The 18271-nt window shown below is 58.5% G+C and overlaps 1 protein-coding gene across 2 annotated transcripts in view; it reads right to left on the minus strand.

Moving 5' to 3' along the window:
- Positions 1-739: 739 nt before the first annotated feature.
- Positions 740-18271, minus strand: part of KIAA0930 (KIAA0930 ortholog) — a 44512-nt gene continuing 26980 nt past the window's right edge. Inside the window, exons 2-10 of one of the 2 annotated variants that reach the window (XM_067698358.1) lie at positions 17693-17844; positions 13902-14027; positions 13724-13801; positions 13315-13416; positions 11919-12059; positions 11145-11339; positions 8219-8381; positions 6924-7082; positions 740-4340 (exon numbers count right to left, since the gene is read on the minus strand). In XM_067698358.1, coding sequence (XP_067554459.1) covers positions 4237-4340; positions 6924-7082; positions 8219-8381; positions 11145-11339; positions 11919-12059; positions 13315-13416; positions 13724-13801; positions 13902-14027; positions 17693-17844 — 1220 coding nt within the window. In that variant the 3' untranslated portion in view covers positions 740-4236. Of the gene's footprint in view, positions 4341-5190; positions 6566-6923; positions 7083-8218; positions 8382-11144; positions 11340-11918; positions 12060-13314; positions 13417-13723; positions 13802-13901; positions 14028-17692; positions 17845-18271 lie in introns of those variants that run through there. The other variant, XM_067698359.1, reaches the window with a different exon arrangement.

The raw sequence follows: 18271 nt of genomic DNA on the forward strand, positions 1-18271 counted from the left end.
CTAAGCGGGTAGGTACTGTGTAGAGGAGTGCATCTCCACTGCGCTGAATGGCCGGGCTGGAGCAGTGGGTCTGCAGTGTGGTCCGTGGGGGCGGCAGCGGCAACACCCAGGGACCTGTTAGAGATGCCAGCTCTGGGGCCCCACCCTACACCCACCCAGCCAGATCCTCGGGCAGGGGCCCAGGCATGTGTTCTGGTTTTTATTGAGGTATAATTCACATACTATAGAATTCACCCTTTTAACGTGCACAGTTCAGCTGTTTTTACTAGATTCAGAGTTGTGCAACCATCACCACCATCTAATTCCAGAATATTTCATCACCAGCCGTCTGGGTTTTAACAGGTGTTTCTGACACAAGTCAAATTTGAGCACAACTGGGCTACATCTGTGCTCTCTTATGACTTGTTTAAAGATAATCTATGAAACACCCTTTGGGCACATATTTCAGGAGGAAACTGATAATCACAGTTGCCAGGAACTATGCCAGCCTTTGTACGTGTCTCCAGCTTCACTGCATCTGGGAAGGTGGGTGGTGATTCTACTCTACAGTTCACAAAACCCTAAGGAGGTGCAGCTTGTCGAGGGGAAGAGCCACGCGGGCTCCCTCCAGTGTGACCTGAAGGTATGTATGTGCCCATTGAAGGACTGTGCGTCACTGGTTTCTGAAATTGGCTAAAATCCTTTAAACAAAATTGTTTATTTAAATTATAATCACTAAAGTTTACTAAAAACCATGGTATTTCAAACTGAGCAGTCTAATTGTTTTATTAAAGTCAGGTTCCAGGATGAAAGACCCTTAACCCACAAATAGGAAGGAAGTATCTTGTTAATAAGCCTGTTGGCTTACGTGGAGGCCAAGTCAGGAGGGAATTTAATGTTGCTGTGGGCAAAAGCAAAGACATCTTTTGTTTAATCATCCCCAGAACAAATATTTTTCCTTCCTCATATAAATTTTCCAGCTGTTCTGTCATTTTAACAATCGAGCACGAAGTACAGCATGTTTACACATCCAACACGTATATATACAGTGAACCGTGTTATTGTCTGGAGTCAGTTACTTTACACTTACCCCTTCTGCCGGTATAAAATTCCCAAAGGTCTTCCCTTCCAGTCAACATTTTTTTCCTAAGCCAGGGCATGACAGTAGTTCCTAGAAGTGCATCTAGGTCAGAATAAAAACGCAAACAGCAGCATAGCCCTCAAGAGTAAGCAGTGAACAGGAATGCAGTTACTGCAGGTATAGCTTCCAGGGTACAGACTGTCTCCCCACCTCTACTAATCAGGTGACTGTCTTAAAAGGACCTCCTCACTATTAACAACAAGGGGGCTGATGTGGGTGAGAAGGAAGTCACCTTTTTCACCTACTAAACTGCCTCCTTTCTAGGTGCCGTCTGTACGCCTTCCGAAGGACAGGCCACCCTTGGTGACGCCAGTTCAGAGAATCCTGGCTCCGGTGTTTCTGAGAGAGATGTGCTGTGATGACCTTTACTCTATTTCTAGATTTGTGGAAGTGTCCCTCGCAGACTGCCCCCCTTTTTGTTGTCATTTTCTATAACCTTCTACAGTGTCTTAGGCCTTACTTGTGCCCATCACCCTATGACGTAAGAGTGCACCTGACCACAGAAAGAAAAAGCCCACTGCCTGAGCAGTGCTTCCACCTGCAGGAACCGGAGTAGGAGGCTCTGGCAGAGTCAGCCTGAGGGGCTGTGAGCATCCTCGGTGTCAACCCGATGAACCGGGGCTGGGAGGCAACAGCCAGCCACGGTCCAAAGCCACCTTCCAGAAGACCAGTAGCTCATGCGAAGCCTGCCAGAACAGGAACTTGGGACTCCTTTTATTCTAGTCACTTTCCCACTTCTCCCAGGGACTTTGCAGAGGTTCTCTGGCAAAGGCTTGGGAATTTTATAACTGACTTCACAGGGGCTGAGAGAGCTGACGCTGAAACAATCTCTGGTTTCATTTTGCAAATACAGCGTCTGACCAAACTGTAGCTGCTGGCCTCCAGACCCCTCGCTGACGCCCGGGCCTGCCAGAGCCAGGGTGTGAAAGCTCCAAAGGAAGTTTAAGACACCTCTGGGGGGAAATTAAGGTTCAATCAGTAAATTAGCACACTGCTGTAATATCTGTAATCTGAAACACCCACTGGAGAAAAAAACAGGTACAGATTCATCAGAGAAGAAATAAATAATACCCAACATGCAAATCAACTTTCAAAAGAAATGCAAAATCATAAAGCCCAGCTAGCAGCCGAACACAAACAACTGCTTAGAAATTATTTCTATTGTATGTGGAAGATGGTTAATCCAGAAGCTGTTGACGGAGCTTATGGAAACAGCACTGCCAGCTAGATCCTAATATAGCCAATGTATGCCGTCCTGGTGTTTCTGCTAAAATATATTTTGTAGAAATCATTTTAGTTAGGCCTCAAAGTAGTGAAAAATCTCAACAGGTTTTCTTCGTAGGTTTACATATTCTCACACACAACTCGTTTGGAGACCATAAAAGATTGCTATTTACACCTAAATCGTCCAACCTTCTAGGAAGTGGGGACTAAAGACGACACTGGCAGCCGCTCAGCAGCATTGGAGCGTCGCTGTTGGTTTTCATCTACTGAGCTCAGGGCTGGAACCGCAGCCACGAAGATGCCCGCCTGCCCTGGGAAGAGTAGAAAACTACACACCAACGGCTCCACGCGGCTGGCTGCCTCTGCTTCTGAGGCTCTACCCGCTGTGGACTCTGAACCCAGCCCCAGGCCACTCGGTGTTCAAGTGATTTGGCTTCTGTGCGGTGTCCCGCGAGTTGTCCAGGGCTGTCTGTTCCCGGGGCTTAGACGAAGGGCTGCAGGATTCCTTCTCCGCTGAGGATCACGTCTGTCAGTGAACAGGAACAAAGGTAAGATGCCCCGGTGCACCCATCACCCGACTCCCGGGGGACTGCTAACGCCTCCAGAGGCTACTTCCACTCCAGGTCCAGGGCCCGATGTCGGCCAGCATCACATCCCTGTCGGAGTCTGTGTCCCATTAGGGCGATTATCTTTTTGAAGGGAAGTAATTCTGCTGTCTGATACACAGAAGAGAGAAAGCCTGCACAGGAATAATCAATGTACTGGCAAAAGACACTTGGTTTTGTAACTAAATTCCAGCTACGTTGGAAAACTGAACAGAATTATCAGAGTGAAACCTATCACCAAGGCGCATTAAAAAGTTGACAGTTTTATAGGTAAATCTATATTTTCAAGGTAACTCTTTGAAGAATTTTGGCCAGCAATTTAAAACCCCCTCATTACAATAATGTCGAATGTTGTTCAGAAGTCAGTCATTAGAATGTACCAACTGCATAGGGACTTCCTCTGGAATGTCTTTTAAGAAATAGTTTTCACATCATTCTTCAAAAATCTCTACTGACTAGTTTGTCTGTGATTAAAACAGCAAAAATAGGTCCTGGTTCGATTCTAGCTAGATTCTTTGAAAAAAAAATCACATCAGGAACATGCCTGTCTGCCGTTACTATCATTGACAGAAACCTAATTGATTTCTGATGATTTGTTCACAGTCCTTGAGAAGCCCAAACGTTAGCAAGGCTCTGACTCGCCAGAAAACCCACGCTATCTCCAAGTTGACTGGCTTTAGAATGTTCTGCCCTTTCTTCTCTTTGACTACTTCTCTGTTACTTAAAAATAATATCCTTCTTTTGAAATAACAAACCTCAGCTGTTTGCACAGACAACTGAAAGTTCCTTCCATCAGACATCGGAATGGAGACTAAACACTGCCTGAACCTTCGGGTGCTGAAGGAGATGGAAACAGAGAAGACACGGGTCTGATTCTAAAAAGAAGATAACTTTCTTATTAATGTCCTAAAAAGCTTAGAGGTTACAGGTTTCTTCAAAGGAAAACTGCACTTTAATTCCAATTACCGTTTAAGAGATGTTCACGCGCGTTGGCTGTCCCCTCCTTATACAAGAGACAGGCATGTTCCCAGAAAACGAAAGATGGCCCTACAGGAAGTAAGATGTGTCAACACCAGGACGCCCTGGGATGTCGGGGCCTCAGTTCTGGCCCCGTCACTTGTCACTCTGTTACTGATGTCATTTGTGACTTTGAGAAAAGCAAAACTCAGAGTAACAGCTTACTGCCTAGTTACCAAGTGCCTCTAAGCATGTTTTAAATTCAGTGTCAGAAGTAGCCTCTGGAGGATTTAAGACTGAGAAAGGTCGATTCCACGGAACGTTCGTGCATCAGTCCTGGGGCAGCACGGTGTCGAGGCTCAGTGTCGACTGGGGCCAGACGCCTGGGTTGGGCTCCTGTTGTCCCAACCTCTCGTGTGTGGCTGCTCCCTCATCTGTAAGAAGGGGGTGATGACAAGCAGCTAAACGTTTAGCACGGTGCCTGCACACGCTAGGTGCTACCTAAGTTCACGCGCTTTACCAGTGAGGCGTGATCTCTAAGACCACTGTGGCCCGCATGTCTAAGCTCTGCAAAGCACGTTCACGCGTTCCTTGCAACTGGCCCTCAGTTACCCTTCGAGGCAGAACTTTCGTTTGAGGAGGAGCCGATTTCTGGCTCCAGTGTGGGCGGACCCTTCTCGGGCTCCTCCCCTATGAGAACGGGGAGGGCGGCTGCACTGCGCATGTGCGAAACGACCTCATCCCTCCGCGGCAGATACGTTAGGACTGCATTTCTCCCAAGAACTGAGCCAGTCTTCAGACCCCAGAAGACCAGGAAGAAAAGGAGCCTGGAGGAAAAGCTGTAATTCAGCTGCCTCGGACACGTGGCTGCAGAGTTGGGCTCCCCAGAGAACACTCACCCGGCACCTGGGAACACCGGGCCAGGCTCACGGCTCCCTGAGGCGCTCTCTGCTCCAACACTCTGGGGCGTGACCTGACTCTGTGCTGCGCTAAGACAGTTTTGGAACGTGAAGCTGTGCGGGGAGCTGAGATGCAGCCGAGCACGAGCCGGGCGCTGTCAGAGAACGCAAGAACGTTCGCCCCGACCCCACCACTCACCTCCCCGGCCTGGTGACCAGGGTGTGGGGTAGGGTAAGCGTCCCGATGGTCTGCCACCTGACCTGAGCTGAGCTATGCAGGAGGGCTGGCCATCTCGCCCTGACCCGGTCGTGCACCGGAACCCTGGAGACTGCGGTGAGGTAGGTGGTATCAGCCCCATCGACAGGTGGGCAAACTGAGGCAGAATGAAATGCAGTAGCTCGCTTTTAATAACAGCATACAAAATCTGGAGAAGCCCCAAAGTAGTCCCCGGTTCCCGGAGCCCAACGCAGACCCTTAGAACGCGCAGAATGGAAACGGACGGGAAAACGCGCCCCTCCTCCTCTCCGTCTTCTGCCCCAGAGGCTCTCTAACCCTAGTACACCAGGAACCCTTCAAACACTCCTGAGGACGCAAGCAAAACAGAGCAGCAGAGACCCAGCTGACGGCTTATTCCCGTGGGCAGGGGAACGCTTCTCTTATCCAGGGGGCTCACGGTTCTCAGAAGAGCGCAATGTGTCACCACAGGTGGAAACCCCTCAAGCTGGGACGGGGCCTGACAAGCCACATGGAAGCCAGTTCCCCTTTGCCTCAGTGACTGGTCTGAGAAATGGGACCAGCACGCCCATTCAAAGGAAATACGCTCTAAGAAACCAGGGAAGATGAAACACCCTATCCCCTCCCCTGGCCCCAGAGGACGGAGGTTCTGCCTGGAACCTTCCTGGGAGAACGCAGACCCCTCCTCGCCCTTTGGCAGGGACCCCACCCTTCTCCTGCCCGGCTACCAAGCACTCTCTCCTGCCCTCAGAATCCAAATTCCGCAGGCCACGCCAGCGGAGGCGCAGATGGGGTGGCTGTCTCCAAGCTGGAGGTGTGTGTGTTGGTGATGCTCTTTGGCTGGAAGCAAAGGCCATTCTGGCAGGATGGGGGCCTGTCTGGAACCGGGCACGGGGTGAGGTATTCCCAGCCCAGGGCAAAACCATCAGACAGCCGTGTTCCCCGCTCCCCGTGGAAACCCATCTACAACCAGGAGTAAACGAGGGAGGACAGACGATCGGGACTAACTTGGATGCTGAAGGTCATCGGTACAGTGTCACAAAATCTGAAACCACTGTTCCTTAAGTGCTGACAGTCTGACACACTGCGTGCCCCCAGCCAGTGGTCTCTGCCTGCCGCCTGTCGGGATGCGTACATCGGGTCCGCAGGGCTGGACTCCCTCTGGATGCTGGCTGCTCCTCTGCTCTCTCTTATGCCTCTTGGCATCTCTGGTCCTCTTTGGGTGCAGAGGGTTCTCCAGAGACGGGCTGAGGGTGCCGGGTGGGTGGGCAGGAGCAGAGCCAGCGGGGAGGAGAACGAGGCACTTCAGTTTGGGCTGGTGTTGGTGGAGCTGGCCCTGGCCCCGGGAGTCGAGTGGTCCCGCCTGGCTCCGGCTGCGGCGCTGGGTGGTCCCGGAAGACCCCAGTGACGGTGGACAGGTAGGCACTTGGCAGCACTCCCAGGACTGGGCAGGGCTGGAGGCTCCGCGTGGGCCCCGCACACGGCTAGGTCATCAGGATGGGCTTCTGCCGTACTTCCAGGATGTCTAGGGCGGCGGGGAAGACGCGGGCGGTCACACCCCCAGTGCTCCATTTATGAAGGAAGCACGCCACGTCGTTCACGGGCGTTTTCTCTTCCAACCCTCGGGTGACTGCGGTGCTGTGACCACCCTCCGTGCAGACGGGGGACGAATGGGCTTGGAGCAGCTGCACCGCCTGGCGAGGCCACGGGGAACGGGGCTCACGCGGGGACTCTGGAGCCGCTGCCCGGCACCGCCCTGCGGCCCGTCAGTGACAGCTCTGCCTCCCCCTCGACTATAACAGGGTGGGCGCCAGGGCACGGCCCAAGGGGACACCTTCAGGGGCCATGGTTTTCCCAGAGGTCCCACACAAAGTCAAAATTACCTGTTAAAATCCGGTGCAGCGGCAAAGTGACGTAGGTTAAATGTGCATAAAGAAGGAAATTCCCGTCTGTTCGGTTCAGCTTCAGCCAGGACCCGACCAGGGAGCGCCCCGTGCCGGACAGGGACCGAGACCGCAGGTTGGTGGCATTGTGCAGGTCGGCTGGAGGGGAGAAGGCCGGTCAGGCCCAGGCGGCGGGGAGAACACCTCCCATTCCAGGTGGCGCCTCCCTGGCCCAGCTCGACCCTCTGCTGGGCGCCCCATCGCCCCTTCCTGCCTATCCAGCCCAATCCTACCCCTCAGGGCCCACCCCTCTGAGCCCTCCCTGACACCCCCTTCTCTGTCCTGGACAGTCTCCTCTGTGGGGTCTGGCGCATCGCCACACTGTGTCACTTCGCTGCTCCCCTCTGGTACTGTCTGTCACTGGGAGGCCATGGGGGTGAGGCTGGGATGACCTGTCACGATCAGCCTATCTACGGGTCGCCTGGGAAGGCAGGCTGGGGGCTACGAGTGCTTTCCTGCTGGTCTGGAAGTAAGCCGAGGTGAGGAAGGCGCTCGCCCAAGCTCACGCAAGAGCAGGTTGAGGCCGGTGCCGGCGTCTCCTGGCCCTGGCCAGGGTCTCGTCCAGCAGGCCCTCTGCCTCTGGGTCCTGCCAGTCAGGACCGTTCAACGCCACAGCCCAGCTCCTCCAGATGGCTTCCCGCTGCTCTTCTGACGAACACGGACCCGCCGCCCCGCCGCACGGCTGGCTGACGGCGGGGCCCACGTGCACAGAGGCAGCAGCGGGAAGGCGCAGGCCAGTCAGGAGACACTGCACACTGAGTGGCTGAGAACCAGGGCCTCTGCGACATCCGGGCCGAGACGCCCAGCGGGCTGCCAGACAGACGGGCCCGCGGGCTCGGGGAGGGCAGGTGAGCCCTGAGGGGACCGCACGGAACAAGGAGAGACCCTGAGGGATGCCCCCCCCTACCCGGGGTTCCAGAGCGACCTGAGAAGAAAAGCCAGGGAGGGAGGTGACAGCATGTGCACGCGGACCACGGAGCTCCCCTCACCCGGCAGGCGTTTCCCCCACCCGCTCGGCCGAACAGGCAGACCAGTGATGTCGGGAAGGCTCTGAACCCCTGAAATCAGTGCAGACTGCCAGCTGTGCCTCACACGCTGAGCGCTGAGAGCGCCGGGCTGGGGGCGCCTCTCGGTGGGCCTCTGTCTGTCTGTCCATGGCTCCATCCCCGCCCGGGACCGCCGGCCCTCTAACTGTGGATGGGGGAAGGAAGCAGCTTGGGGAGGGGCAGCGTCACCTCCCCCGTCATCCTCCCGGAAGAGTTCCTCGCTGTCGTTGGCCGAGTGAGACTTCTTCATCTCCGCCATCCGGCTGCGGGGCACCTTCCTCCTGAGGGACGGGGAGAAGAAGGCGGGCCGGTGGTTGCGCTCGGGCGTTGGGGGAGTGCTGAAGGAGGTCACCTGGGAACAAGGGGCGAGTCACCAGAGCGGCCCACCGACCCGGGGTCCCAGTGCCCACCCACCTCCCGCCTCGGACGACAAGGACACCCGCCCTGCTGGGGCCCAGCGGGTGCTGGCCTCCAGCGCTGCCCCGGGAGGGACCGGGCTGCCCTCCTGCGGGCCTCAAACGCCAGTTAGAGGGTCGTCAGAGCCCAAAGCAAGCCTGGCCGCTGATGCGGCTCAAGCACCCGCCACGGCACCGAACCTTCCCAACCTCCCACAACGGGAACCGGCATCAGCCCATCTGACAAAGAGGAAACTAAGGCGGGACAGCGACCCTGACGTGCCCGAGGTCACCCAGCAGGATGGTGGCCACACCAGGTTGCAACCCAGGTCTTCTGCCCCTAAGGCCATGCTCTTCACCCTGATTTCTTCTTTTGGCTACTATGTCCCATCCCCCCTCTCTCCCAGCATCCTTTCATAGACGTGCAGTGGCCAAGCGGTCCATGCTTCCATCTCCTCCTCTCCTCTCTTCCAGCCACACTGCCAGTCACCACCCATTCTCCACACCCACTCAGGGCAGCACTAAGGACAGACAGGCACGTGACAGTGGTCCCTGCCCTCAAGGAGCTCACAGTCTGCTGGGGGCAGGAGACCCAAAAGTGACAACCACAGACCGAATGTTGTTGTTGAGACAGAAAAACGGAAGCATAGGATACAGGGGAGCACAGAGGCAAAAGGAATCAACAGCCTGGGAAATCAGGAAAGGCTTCCCGGAGGAGATGCCGCTTGAGCTGGGTCTTGAAGGACGAGTAGGAGTTCGCTAGGTGAAGAAGGGGGGGAAGGGCGTTCCAGGCAGAGGGAACGTGGCCCATCTCCTCCCTCCTCCCCATGCAAACAAGAATCTGAGGAACAAGACGAGCTGGGACTGAGACTTCGGGAGCCCCATCAGCCTCCTCGTCACGGCTCCGACATCCACCAGAGTCCCGGCGGCCGCTGGGCTCCAGACGGTCCTCCCACAAGCCAGGGAAGGTTTTTAAAAGATAAAAAACAAACACCAGAAACCACAATACACACAGAGTCTGCATTTGTCATGCGCTGGTTACAAACGACCCCTCTGGAAAAGGGAGGGGACAAGCGACAGTGAGCACAGAGGTGGAGGGGGCCCGTGCAGTCCTGGGAGGTCAGGGCCTGCCACTGACAGCTGCGTGACCCTGGCAAGCCCCTCCCCTTGACCCCAGGCCTCCCTGCTACTATGGGCCAGGGACTTTCCCAGGCACCGTCTCCTTCACCCCCGCAGCCACCCTGAGCGAGAAAGATCATCACCCCCATTTGACAGATGGAAAATCAAGGCCCGGGCAGGTCTAGTAACCGATCTGTGGTCACTCGGCAAACAAGTGGCTGGAACGGGCACCCAGGTTTGTCCAGCCCAAGCCCAGGCCACGTCTTCACAAGGGGTTTCACATACACATTCGTTAGGGCCTCAGTGGGCAATTTAGGACCAAGGAGAAGAATAAACCTCCTTATCTCGACTGTAAACCCCCTCTATTCCCAAGACAACAGAGGCCCCTGCCTGGAATTCTCACCCATCATCACAAAAAAGAGCACTTATTGTTTCTGTTCTGCTTATAAAACACATTCATTGCAGAAACTTCAAAGCAAAAAAAAGACGTACAAAGAAGGAAAACCGCCATCTGACTACCTGGAGATGTGCAAGGTGAACGTAATTTTACAGAATTAGAAGTATTTCACGTATGCGCTCCCCCGCCTAAGGCGCGCCCGCAGTGATGCGTGACTTACACGCTCAGGAGCCATTTTCCCAGGCAGACCAGACGCCGTCCCCACAGCGGCTGTGACCCGAGGGCCCCATCTGATGTTCAGCGGCTCCTCTGAGCCCCCAGCACCTCGGGAGGCAGGTGTTTTCACCCCGTTTCTGGATGAGCAAACTGAGGCTCAGGAGAAGAGACCTGTCCCAGTTCACGCAAGCAGCAGCACCTGGATTCCAGCCCCCCAGCAGCCCCTCTCCTGGAGGTGCCCCCAGTACCCTGTCTTCATCCAAGACGCCCAGCTCTGAGCTGCCCCCTCTGAAGACCCAACTGGGGCAAAGCAGCCAGCGGGCTGGAGACTTTCCCCTGCCTGAGCCCTGGGGCCCCTTGGAGGCTCTGCGAATAAAGCTGCCACTGACCTCAGCTTCCCACCCCTGGGGAAGGACAGTGGCTAGAAAGAGCAGGGCTCAAAGGCTCAGTGCTGTCACACGAGAGCCATGTGATCTAGGACAGGGCAAGTACATCAGGCAAGCCTGGGTCCCCAGGCCTGCAGACCCGAAAGCTCAGGCCCACCCACGGGCTGCTGGTGGCCTCCCAGCAGTTCAGGTGCACAACACCTTGTAAACAAGTGGCCCGGGCAGAGAGAAGAGCTAGGCGACCCCAGGGTCTCTGCGCTCTCCGGCTGATGCTGCTGGGGCAGGAGGGGAGGCTGGCTCCTCCTCACCCCTGGCTCACCCTCCGGGAAGGCCGGTCACGTGCCCACACTCACCCAGCAGGTCCAATGAGGCAGGCGCCAGAACCCTGGAGACGGAGCCCCGCCACAGCGGCAGCTCAGGGCCCAGGCGCTAACCTGCTGTGCGACCCTGGGCAAGTCACTTGCCCTCTCTGAACCTCGGCCTCCTCCCCAGAAGGCTGGGGATGATGACACCTACCTCACCGGGGGCTGTAAGGATCAGGGAGACGGTGGGAAGCAGATCTGAGGGACGGGAGGTCCCTCCCCGAGCTGCGCAGCCCTTACCCGCTCGTGCATGGGCGAAGCCGGGCTGGAGTCCTCTTCGGTCCCGCAGGGGGACGTGTCACCAGTGGACACACGGCTGACCGCCATCTCGGCGTGGCCCTTGCCCTGTGGCCCCTTCATGCGCACAAACTCCATGTTGTTGTACTTGTAGAAGCCAAAGGACATCTTCTGTGCCATGCGGGCAGCCACACTCACCTGCGGACGGGTGGGAGAGGGCCTGAGTCAGGCAGGTAGGGATGCCCGCTCCCTGGGGCCACGAGCAGCCCCTGAGGACTGCCAGCCCACCTCTAGGGGGACCGAGCCCCGGCTGACCTGGGCTCGCCCACGAGGCAGGGCAGTGCCGGGGCGCTACGGATCCCTGGCTGATGCCCCTCTCAGCCCGATGACCATGCCCCACGCAGGGCCAGCACAGGCCGGGAAGAGAGCCCCAGCCCAGTGGGACCTGAGACCACCTCCCCTGTCCCTTCCTCCCAGGCTCCAGAGAGAGGACGTCCTCAGGACAGTGCTCAGCTGCGGGAGAGCGGCCCGTCCACCTGGACTCCTCTCCCCTCAGTTCAGTCTAGCAGGGGCTAATCCCAGGAGGGTCTTCCCTCGGGGGCCGGAGTGGGCCGGAGTGGGCCGAGACGTGCTGTAGAGAGCACAACACAACCGCCTAAGGGGGCTCCGGGGGGCTGCGGCGCTCCAAGGAGGGGCAGGTACAGCTCCGAGCCGGGCGAGGGCAGAAGGGGGCCTGGGGGGCGCCTGCCCCTGGGCCCTGCACCGCCCTGCACTCACGCGGTTGTCGTACACCTTCTTGAGCGCCTCGTAGCGGATGGAGCCCTGAAAGATGACCCCTTGGAACGTGTTGGATTTGTCACTGGCCACCAGCTCCACACAGACCATCTCTCCTTCGCCCACGGTCATGTCGCTGAACACCTGGGGTGGGGCGCGAGGCAGAGACGGGTTCATCGCCTGCCAGCTGCCACCACCCAGCCGCAGCCCGGCTCCCAGCCCAGCACCCTCTCACTGGCCCAGGGCGGACTGCTCAGGAACTCCCACTTTGCAGGTGGGAACGCTGAGCCACAGATGTCAGGGTATTTGCTCAAGGCCCCCCGCGGCTCCACCAAGACCAGCACAGGAAGGCGGACAGGCTACCGCGGGGCGGGGGCAGCGTCTACAAGGGGGTGGGGTTGATAACGGTGACTCTGGGACCGGAAGAGGACGCACCCGCCCTGGCCACTGGAAGGACACTGCCCCCATCACTCTTCCTCATGCCAGGGAGTTAAACGGTCCACGGGAACCGTCTGGCCCGCTTTCTAGGATCTCCTCCACCCCAGCTGTGGGCACTCGGCCCACCCGCCCCGAGCTTCACGGCTCACGTGCAGGCACCAGCTCAGGTGCCCGATGGATGGACCGCCCGACTGCCAGGGTGGCCTGCAGGGGACTCCGCACCCCGCCCCTGCTCGAGTCACTGCTCCCGGGGGCCAGCGTACAGGCCGAGCTCTGAGGTCACACAGACTGAGGTTCAAATCTCAGCTCTGCCACGGATGAGCCGTGTGAGCCTGAGATGCCTCAACACACCAATCCAATCGAGACGAGCCCTGAAACACAGGCCCCCTTCTTCCTGAGTCCTCCCAGGACCCCGATCCACTCCGGTGGGTACCGGCACCGCTGCCAGGGCCTCGACAGGGGAGAGTGGCTGGACAGGAGCTGGCAGGGTCGCCAAGTGCTAAGCAGCTGGGTTCCGGGCACCCCACATTTCCCAGTCGAGTCACCTGCCTTGGGCCCCAGTTTTCCCAACCTTAAAATAGAAGCTTGGTCCACATGACTTCTAGAGCCCTAGCCATCTTGGACATCCTAGGATCCCAAGGTGTGGAGGCCCTGATTCAGAGTTTAAGGGCCATAACAATGATTCCTCCCGCCTGGGAAGCACTCTCTGTAGGCATTTACGGCGCATTTTCCCATTATTCATGAGCTCTTTGACCTTTCAACTCTGATGCCCATTTTACAGATGAGAAAACCGAGGCTCTGAGCCAGGTGAACTCACTTGCCCCGAGTCAAACAGCAGGAAGAGCGCAACCCCAGCCCAGCGCCCACCGCCTTTCTGAAGGCGTGTGAGGCCTGAGGGAAAAGCGTCTTGTATTCCCTCGTATTCCCTGATGAGGGGGAGCTAGAGGGAGACAAAGCCCACCTCCTCGAAGCTGTCGATCATGAAGAAGATGTTGGGGTAGCTGATCTTGGATTCTTCCCCTTTGCTGTCCATGGGATGTTTACTGGGGGATGCGAACACTTGCTGAAAGAAAGGAGATGCGAAGGACTGAGTGTGGCCCCGGCCCTGCACCCAGACCAGGAGCCACTCAGTGGGGTGGAGTGTGCTGCCCAAGGCACAGGTCAACGCGGTCACACTACCCAGAGCCAGGCCACGCTCAAGGCTGCCACTTGGGAAGAAGCCGTCTGGGATGACTGGTTTAGCGCTCCTGAGCAGGACATAGGCCCCCGGGGGCTGAATGGACTTCTGGAGCCGGACGCTCACTTCGGGGCAGGGAAGGCAGCAGGAGGACTTGCCTCCCAAGTAAACACGGGGCAGCCAGAGGGCTCACCTGGGATTTCTTCTTATGGACGTGGATGTCCCCGCCATCAGTTCGTGTGCACACAGCACATGTCACCATGTAGTCCAGCTGGAAGAGAGCGCAGGACGGGGGTGTGGAGGGGTCTGCTGTCCCTCAGGGCCTTCTGACAGCCCCCCTCCTGGAGCCCTGCCCCGCGGCTCCCCTGTACCTTCTGCAGGATGAGGTTCAAGCAGACGCTCTCCTCCCAGTCGATGTCAGGGTCTCCGAGGCCCGGCAGCTTCTTGGAATCCCGCCGGTACACCTCCACCTCCACCTCGGGCTCGGCCTCAGCCAGCTGCGAGGCCCAGGGCAGAAGTGAGTCCCAGCCCCACGGGGGCGTCTTCTCCCTCACCACTGCACCCGCCAGGTGCTAACACAGACATGGACTCCTTACTCCTGGGCTCTCTAGCTATGCGACCCAGAGTTCACCAAGAACTCAGCCTCCAAGGTTGTCCCTCAGGCCCTGCAGTGGGTGGGGGGGGTCCCAGCAACCTGTGCCGCCCACACTGCTCTCCTCACCTCACCTACAGGAGGCCCGTCCACCCATCCACCCTCCACCACTGGCCTAGCGCAGGCAGCCCTGGGGTTGCTATGGTGACCGGGTACCGCTAGGCTGCAGGGCGAGGAGGGGGCCAGAGGCAGCCCGGGCTTGCCGCAGAGAACCCGCAGCGCGCAGGCGCTTCGGTAGGGCCCGCAGCACGCCTGCCAGGGGCTTGCCTTTCCGTTCTTTTGAGCAGTGCGGGCAGAGAAGCTGCCTGGGAGCGGCTGTGTGGTCTCCTCACTCCCCCTCCCTGCCCACCTCGCACCCCCAGGCCTGCGGGATCTCCCCACATCGCTGCCCGCCGGCTGCCTTCCAAACACTACTGGCAGATGTGACATGGCCCAGCCCGGCAGGGTGCCGTCGTACGTGCGCCTGACACGCCCCTCCCGCTCTGCGTGTGCCGGTCCCTCCACACGAATGTCCTCAGTCCACTGCCGTCCCCTCTCTCTGTCCTACAACATTCCGGCCAGGTGTCACCTCCTCCTCTTTGTGGGTCCCCAGACACCCGCACTCTTCCCACCATCACAGCACCGACGGCTCCACGTGCCACTGGCCACGCTGTCTGTCCATCCCAACAGACTGCGGGCTCCCCGAGGACCGGGCCAAGTCTGAGTCATTTTGTGCTCCCAGTGCTGGGAGAGAGGCATCTGTACAGAGCTCATGGCAGGTGTTCGATGGAACATTCCAGCACGTGAACAGCTAGACTGCCACACACTCCCATGGACTCAGGCTCCCCCCCGACCTCAACAGCCCCCAACCTTCAGGAGAGCTCGCACGTGGCCCCGGGCCTCCTGCTTCAAACTCCTCAGTCCTGAGTCCAGGGTTCTTTCCCCGCGAGAAAGAGACCATCGTCTGCCCATTCCTTTCGCCTCCCTGCCCGGCCACTCTGGGAACACGCAGACCTGACCTCTCCTTGTTCCCGCCTGCCCGCCTGGAGAATTCAAGGCCAAGTCAGGCTAAGAAAACCCTCCCTGACTAGAGCCGGGGCCTCTCCAGGCACCGAAATCCAAGGCACAGCTGAGAGTCTCAGATGTGCCCGGTCCTTCCTGAAGCCTCTGGTCTCCCTGCCTTTGAGAAAACACCAAGATTTTGCAAAAAAAAAAAAAAAAAGTCATCTGTAATCTGGACCCCAGCAGATGCCAACAGGCCGGAGAGGCGGCGGACAGAAGTCGGAGCCCACAGCCCTGCTGCCTCCCGGCTGTCTGCCCCCAGGCAGATGCGCCCTGGCTCCAGTCTCCCCGCTGGCGAACCGTGGAGGGAGCTGTGCCGAGGACAGAGGACAGCGCGCCCATCATGGGAGTCGCCAGCTCCGAGGCACCCAAGACTCTCACCGCCCTCTGCCAGGGGACTCGTGTGGTCACATCGCCCAAACCTCTGGCCCCCCAGTTGTGTGCGACGGGATGGCCTTAACCCGGCCCCCTTTTCCAGGAGAGGCTGAGCCCTAGAGAGGAGCTGACTGGACTAGGTTACAAGGCCAGTCGGGGGAGACGATGCTGGACCGGAAGGGTGGGTGTGGTGACCGGGGACCTTGGGCCAGGCTCCCGAAGGCACTCAGCTCAGGACCTCTCCACCCACACCTGCCCCCAAATTCCACCCCTCCATCCCTCCCAGGGCTCCCCCTGCCCACACTGAGTGTGGCTCGGGTCCCACCCAGCACCAAGGCCGTGCAGGCGAGGCCTGTGCCACAGCCTCTGGTCACCAGATCCAATGGCCCGTCCCCCTCTCGTCCTGCATCCCCACGCCTGCCCACTTCTGGAGCCCTCCACCTCTCCAGCCAGTCGCTCAACATCTCCAGCTGGTCCCTCCCACGTCAGGCTGGCTCAGGGCTCTGTCCTAGGCCTCTCTGTTACTCCCCCGAGGCTCCCTCCTCTTCCCATGCCATCTTGGTGCCCATGGTCCCAAATCAGCTCCTCCCTGACCTCTCTGCTCAGTTTCACACAGGAAACCCACTGCCTGGAAGACACCGCCATCTGGATGTCCCACGGGCACCTGCGACTCAACCCGTCCAACACCTGCCCTCCTCCTGTGTCCCCTCCAGATTCACCCCGGGCCCAAGCCAGAGACCTGGCTGCCAGGCCAAGTCTTCCCTCCGCCCCACATTCAATCACCTGAAGCCCTGCTAGTTAAGCCCACTTCCTGGGCCTTCCTCGGAGTTGACCCCACCCCGACACCCCTCCCTCCGCCCGGCTCGGCGCAGCACGGCAGCTCCTCACTTCTACTCTGACGCCCCCCAGCCCTTCCCCCACCTATGCCCGAGAGCCTGCCACATGGAACTCTGACCACGTCCCCTTCGTTGGCTTGTCAGGCTCAGTGGTTTCCCAGGGCTCTGGGGATAAAACCCAAATTCTGGTCACTGCAGTTGCCACACTGTGTTGGCGCCACGCGATGCACTTCAGGGTCCCAGTGCCCACTGGCCCCAGTGACAACGCGGCCACACAGCCAGCTGCTGCAGACACCAGATGGACACCAGAGGACCCTGGCCAACCCCTGGGCCTTCCTGCATGACACGCAGCCCGGCCAGACCAGCCATGCGGCCGCCGGCATTGCAAGCCACCATGCCTCCTCTGCAGCGGGTACCAGGCCTGTCCATCTGCAGAAAACCCATCACGCGTCAGGCTCAAAGAGCAGGCACACGGCAGGGGAGGCACCAGCCCCAGGTAACAAGCCCCGGCCCGGGGCTGCAGGCCCTGCGGTGGGCACGCTGCAAAGACCTGCCTCCACGGCCCTCCCGTCTCCGTGTATTTAAAGGGAAGCAACGTGTTTCCATGTTTGGCATACAGGTTGCTTAAACATTTTACAAAATACTAAATAAAGCTTCTGAGAAACATGCAAAGTCTGTTCGATCAACTGCTCTACACAAACTTAGCGGATGAAACACGTGAGGCGACTCATTCCACCTGTGAGCCCTCGGCTTCCTCTTCTGTAAAGCGGGGATAATAACCCCTGCCCTGCTGGGTCGCTGGGAAGACACAACGAGATCGGGAGGCAGAGAGCTCAGCACCGTGTCGGGTGCGTGGTGAGCGCTCAGGGACTGGTAGGCACAGCATCGTCACCAAGCCGGCTCAACTGCCCGCGGCCAGGGGTCAAAATCTTTGCTCCCCCATTTATTTACTAATTATGAGATGCTGGCCAAATCACCCAGCCTCTGTCCATGTTTCCTCCAAGGTACTACAGTGATGATAATCGCTGCTTTCCAGGGTCGTGGTGAAGATTAATAATGACGTCTATCTACACAAGCCCAGCGCATCCCGCCATCAGACGCGTGTGTGGCCATCCCTGCACAGTTCCTGAAGCCTGGCAGGTGCTAAATGAACACCATGTTCCCCTCTCGACTCGCACAAGGACTGCAGGGAAGCCCCTCTCTCACACCAAGAGCAGACCTCCAGGGAGACTTGGCTGGGCCCCGAGGGGCCACTCACCTTCCGCCCGTCGACGGCACCCTCGCTGCCCACGTACGCCAGCTTCCGGCGCACGTAGAAGAGCATGTCGTCCTGCCGCGGGGCCCACTTCTCCATGAAGTAGGTAGAGAACATCCAAGTCCAGAAGACGATGCGGTCATCCTTGAAGCACCCTGCACAGGGAGGCCAGAGAGGAGTGAGGAAGGATGGGTCAACCTGGCCCCAGCCCCGTGACCTTGGCCGGGCCCGGGCCCTGTCCCCCACCCCGCCCCCGATCTGTGTTTCTGGTCAGAAAGCAGCCAGGACTCTGTGATGTTCAGAGCCCCCTTTTCCCTCACACCCCATCACGGGGCACCCAAAGAGGCTCAAGGCCACGAGACCCCCCCCCATGGCACAGTGGACTCCAGCCTGTGGATGAATCAGCGGCTTCGGTGGGGAAGGAAAGACGGACTCAGAGGGAACGTCATGGGCAGGCTGTCTGGCTGGGAGCCGGAAGGGCTTAGGAGGGGAGATCTGTCAGGCAGGCACCTCCCTCCCCCCATCCCCACCCCAGGCTGCCGCAGCTCCCACGGAGAATGCGACTTAAAGGAACAGCTGCCC

The sequence above is a fragment of the Pseudorca crassidens genome, chromosome 11 (genome assembly GCF_039906515.1).
Source record: "Pseudorca crassidens isolate mPseCra1 chromosome 11, mPseCra1.hap1, whole genome shotgun sequence".
NCBI classification, from domain to species: Eukaryota; Metazoa; Chordata; class Mammalia; order Artiodactyla; family Delphinidae; genus Pseudorca; species Pseudorca crassidens.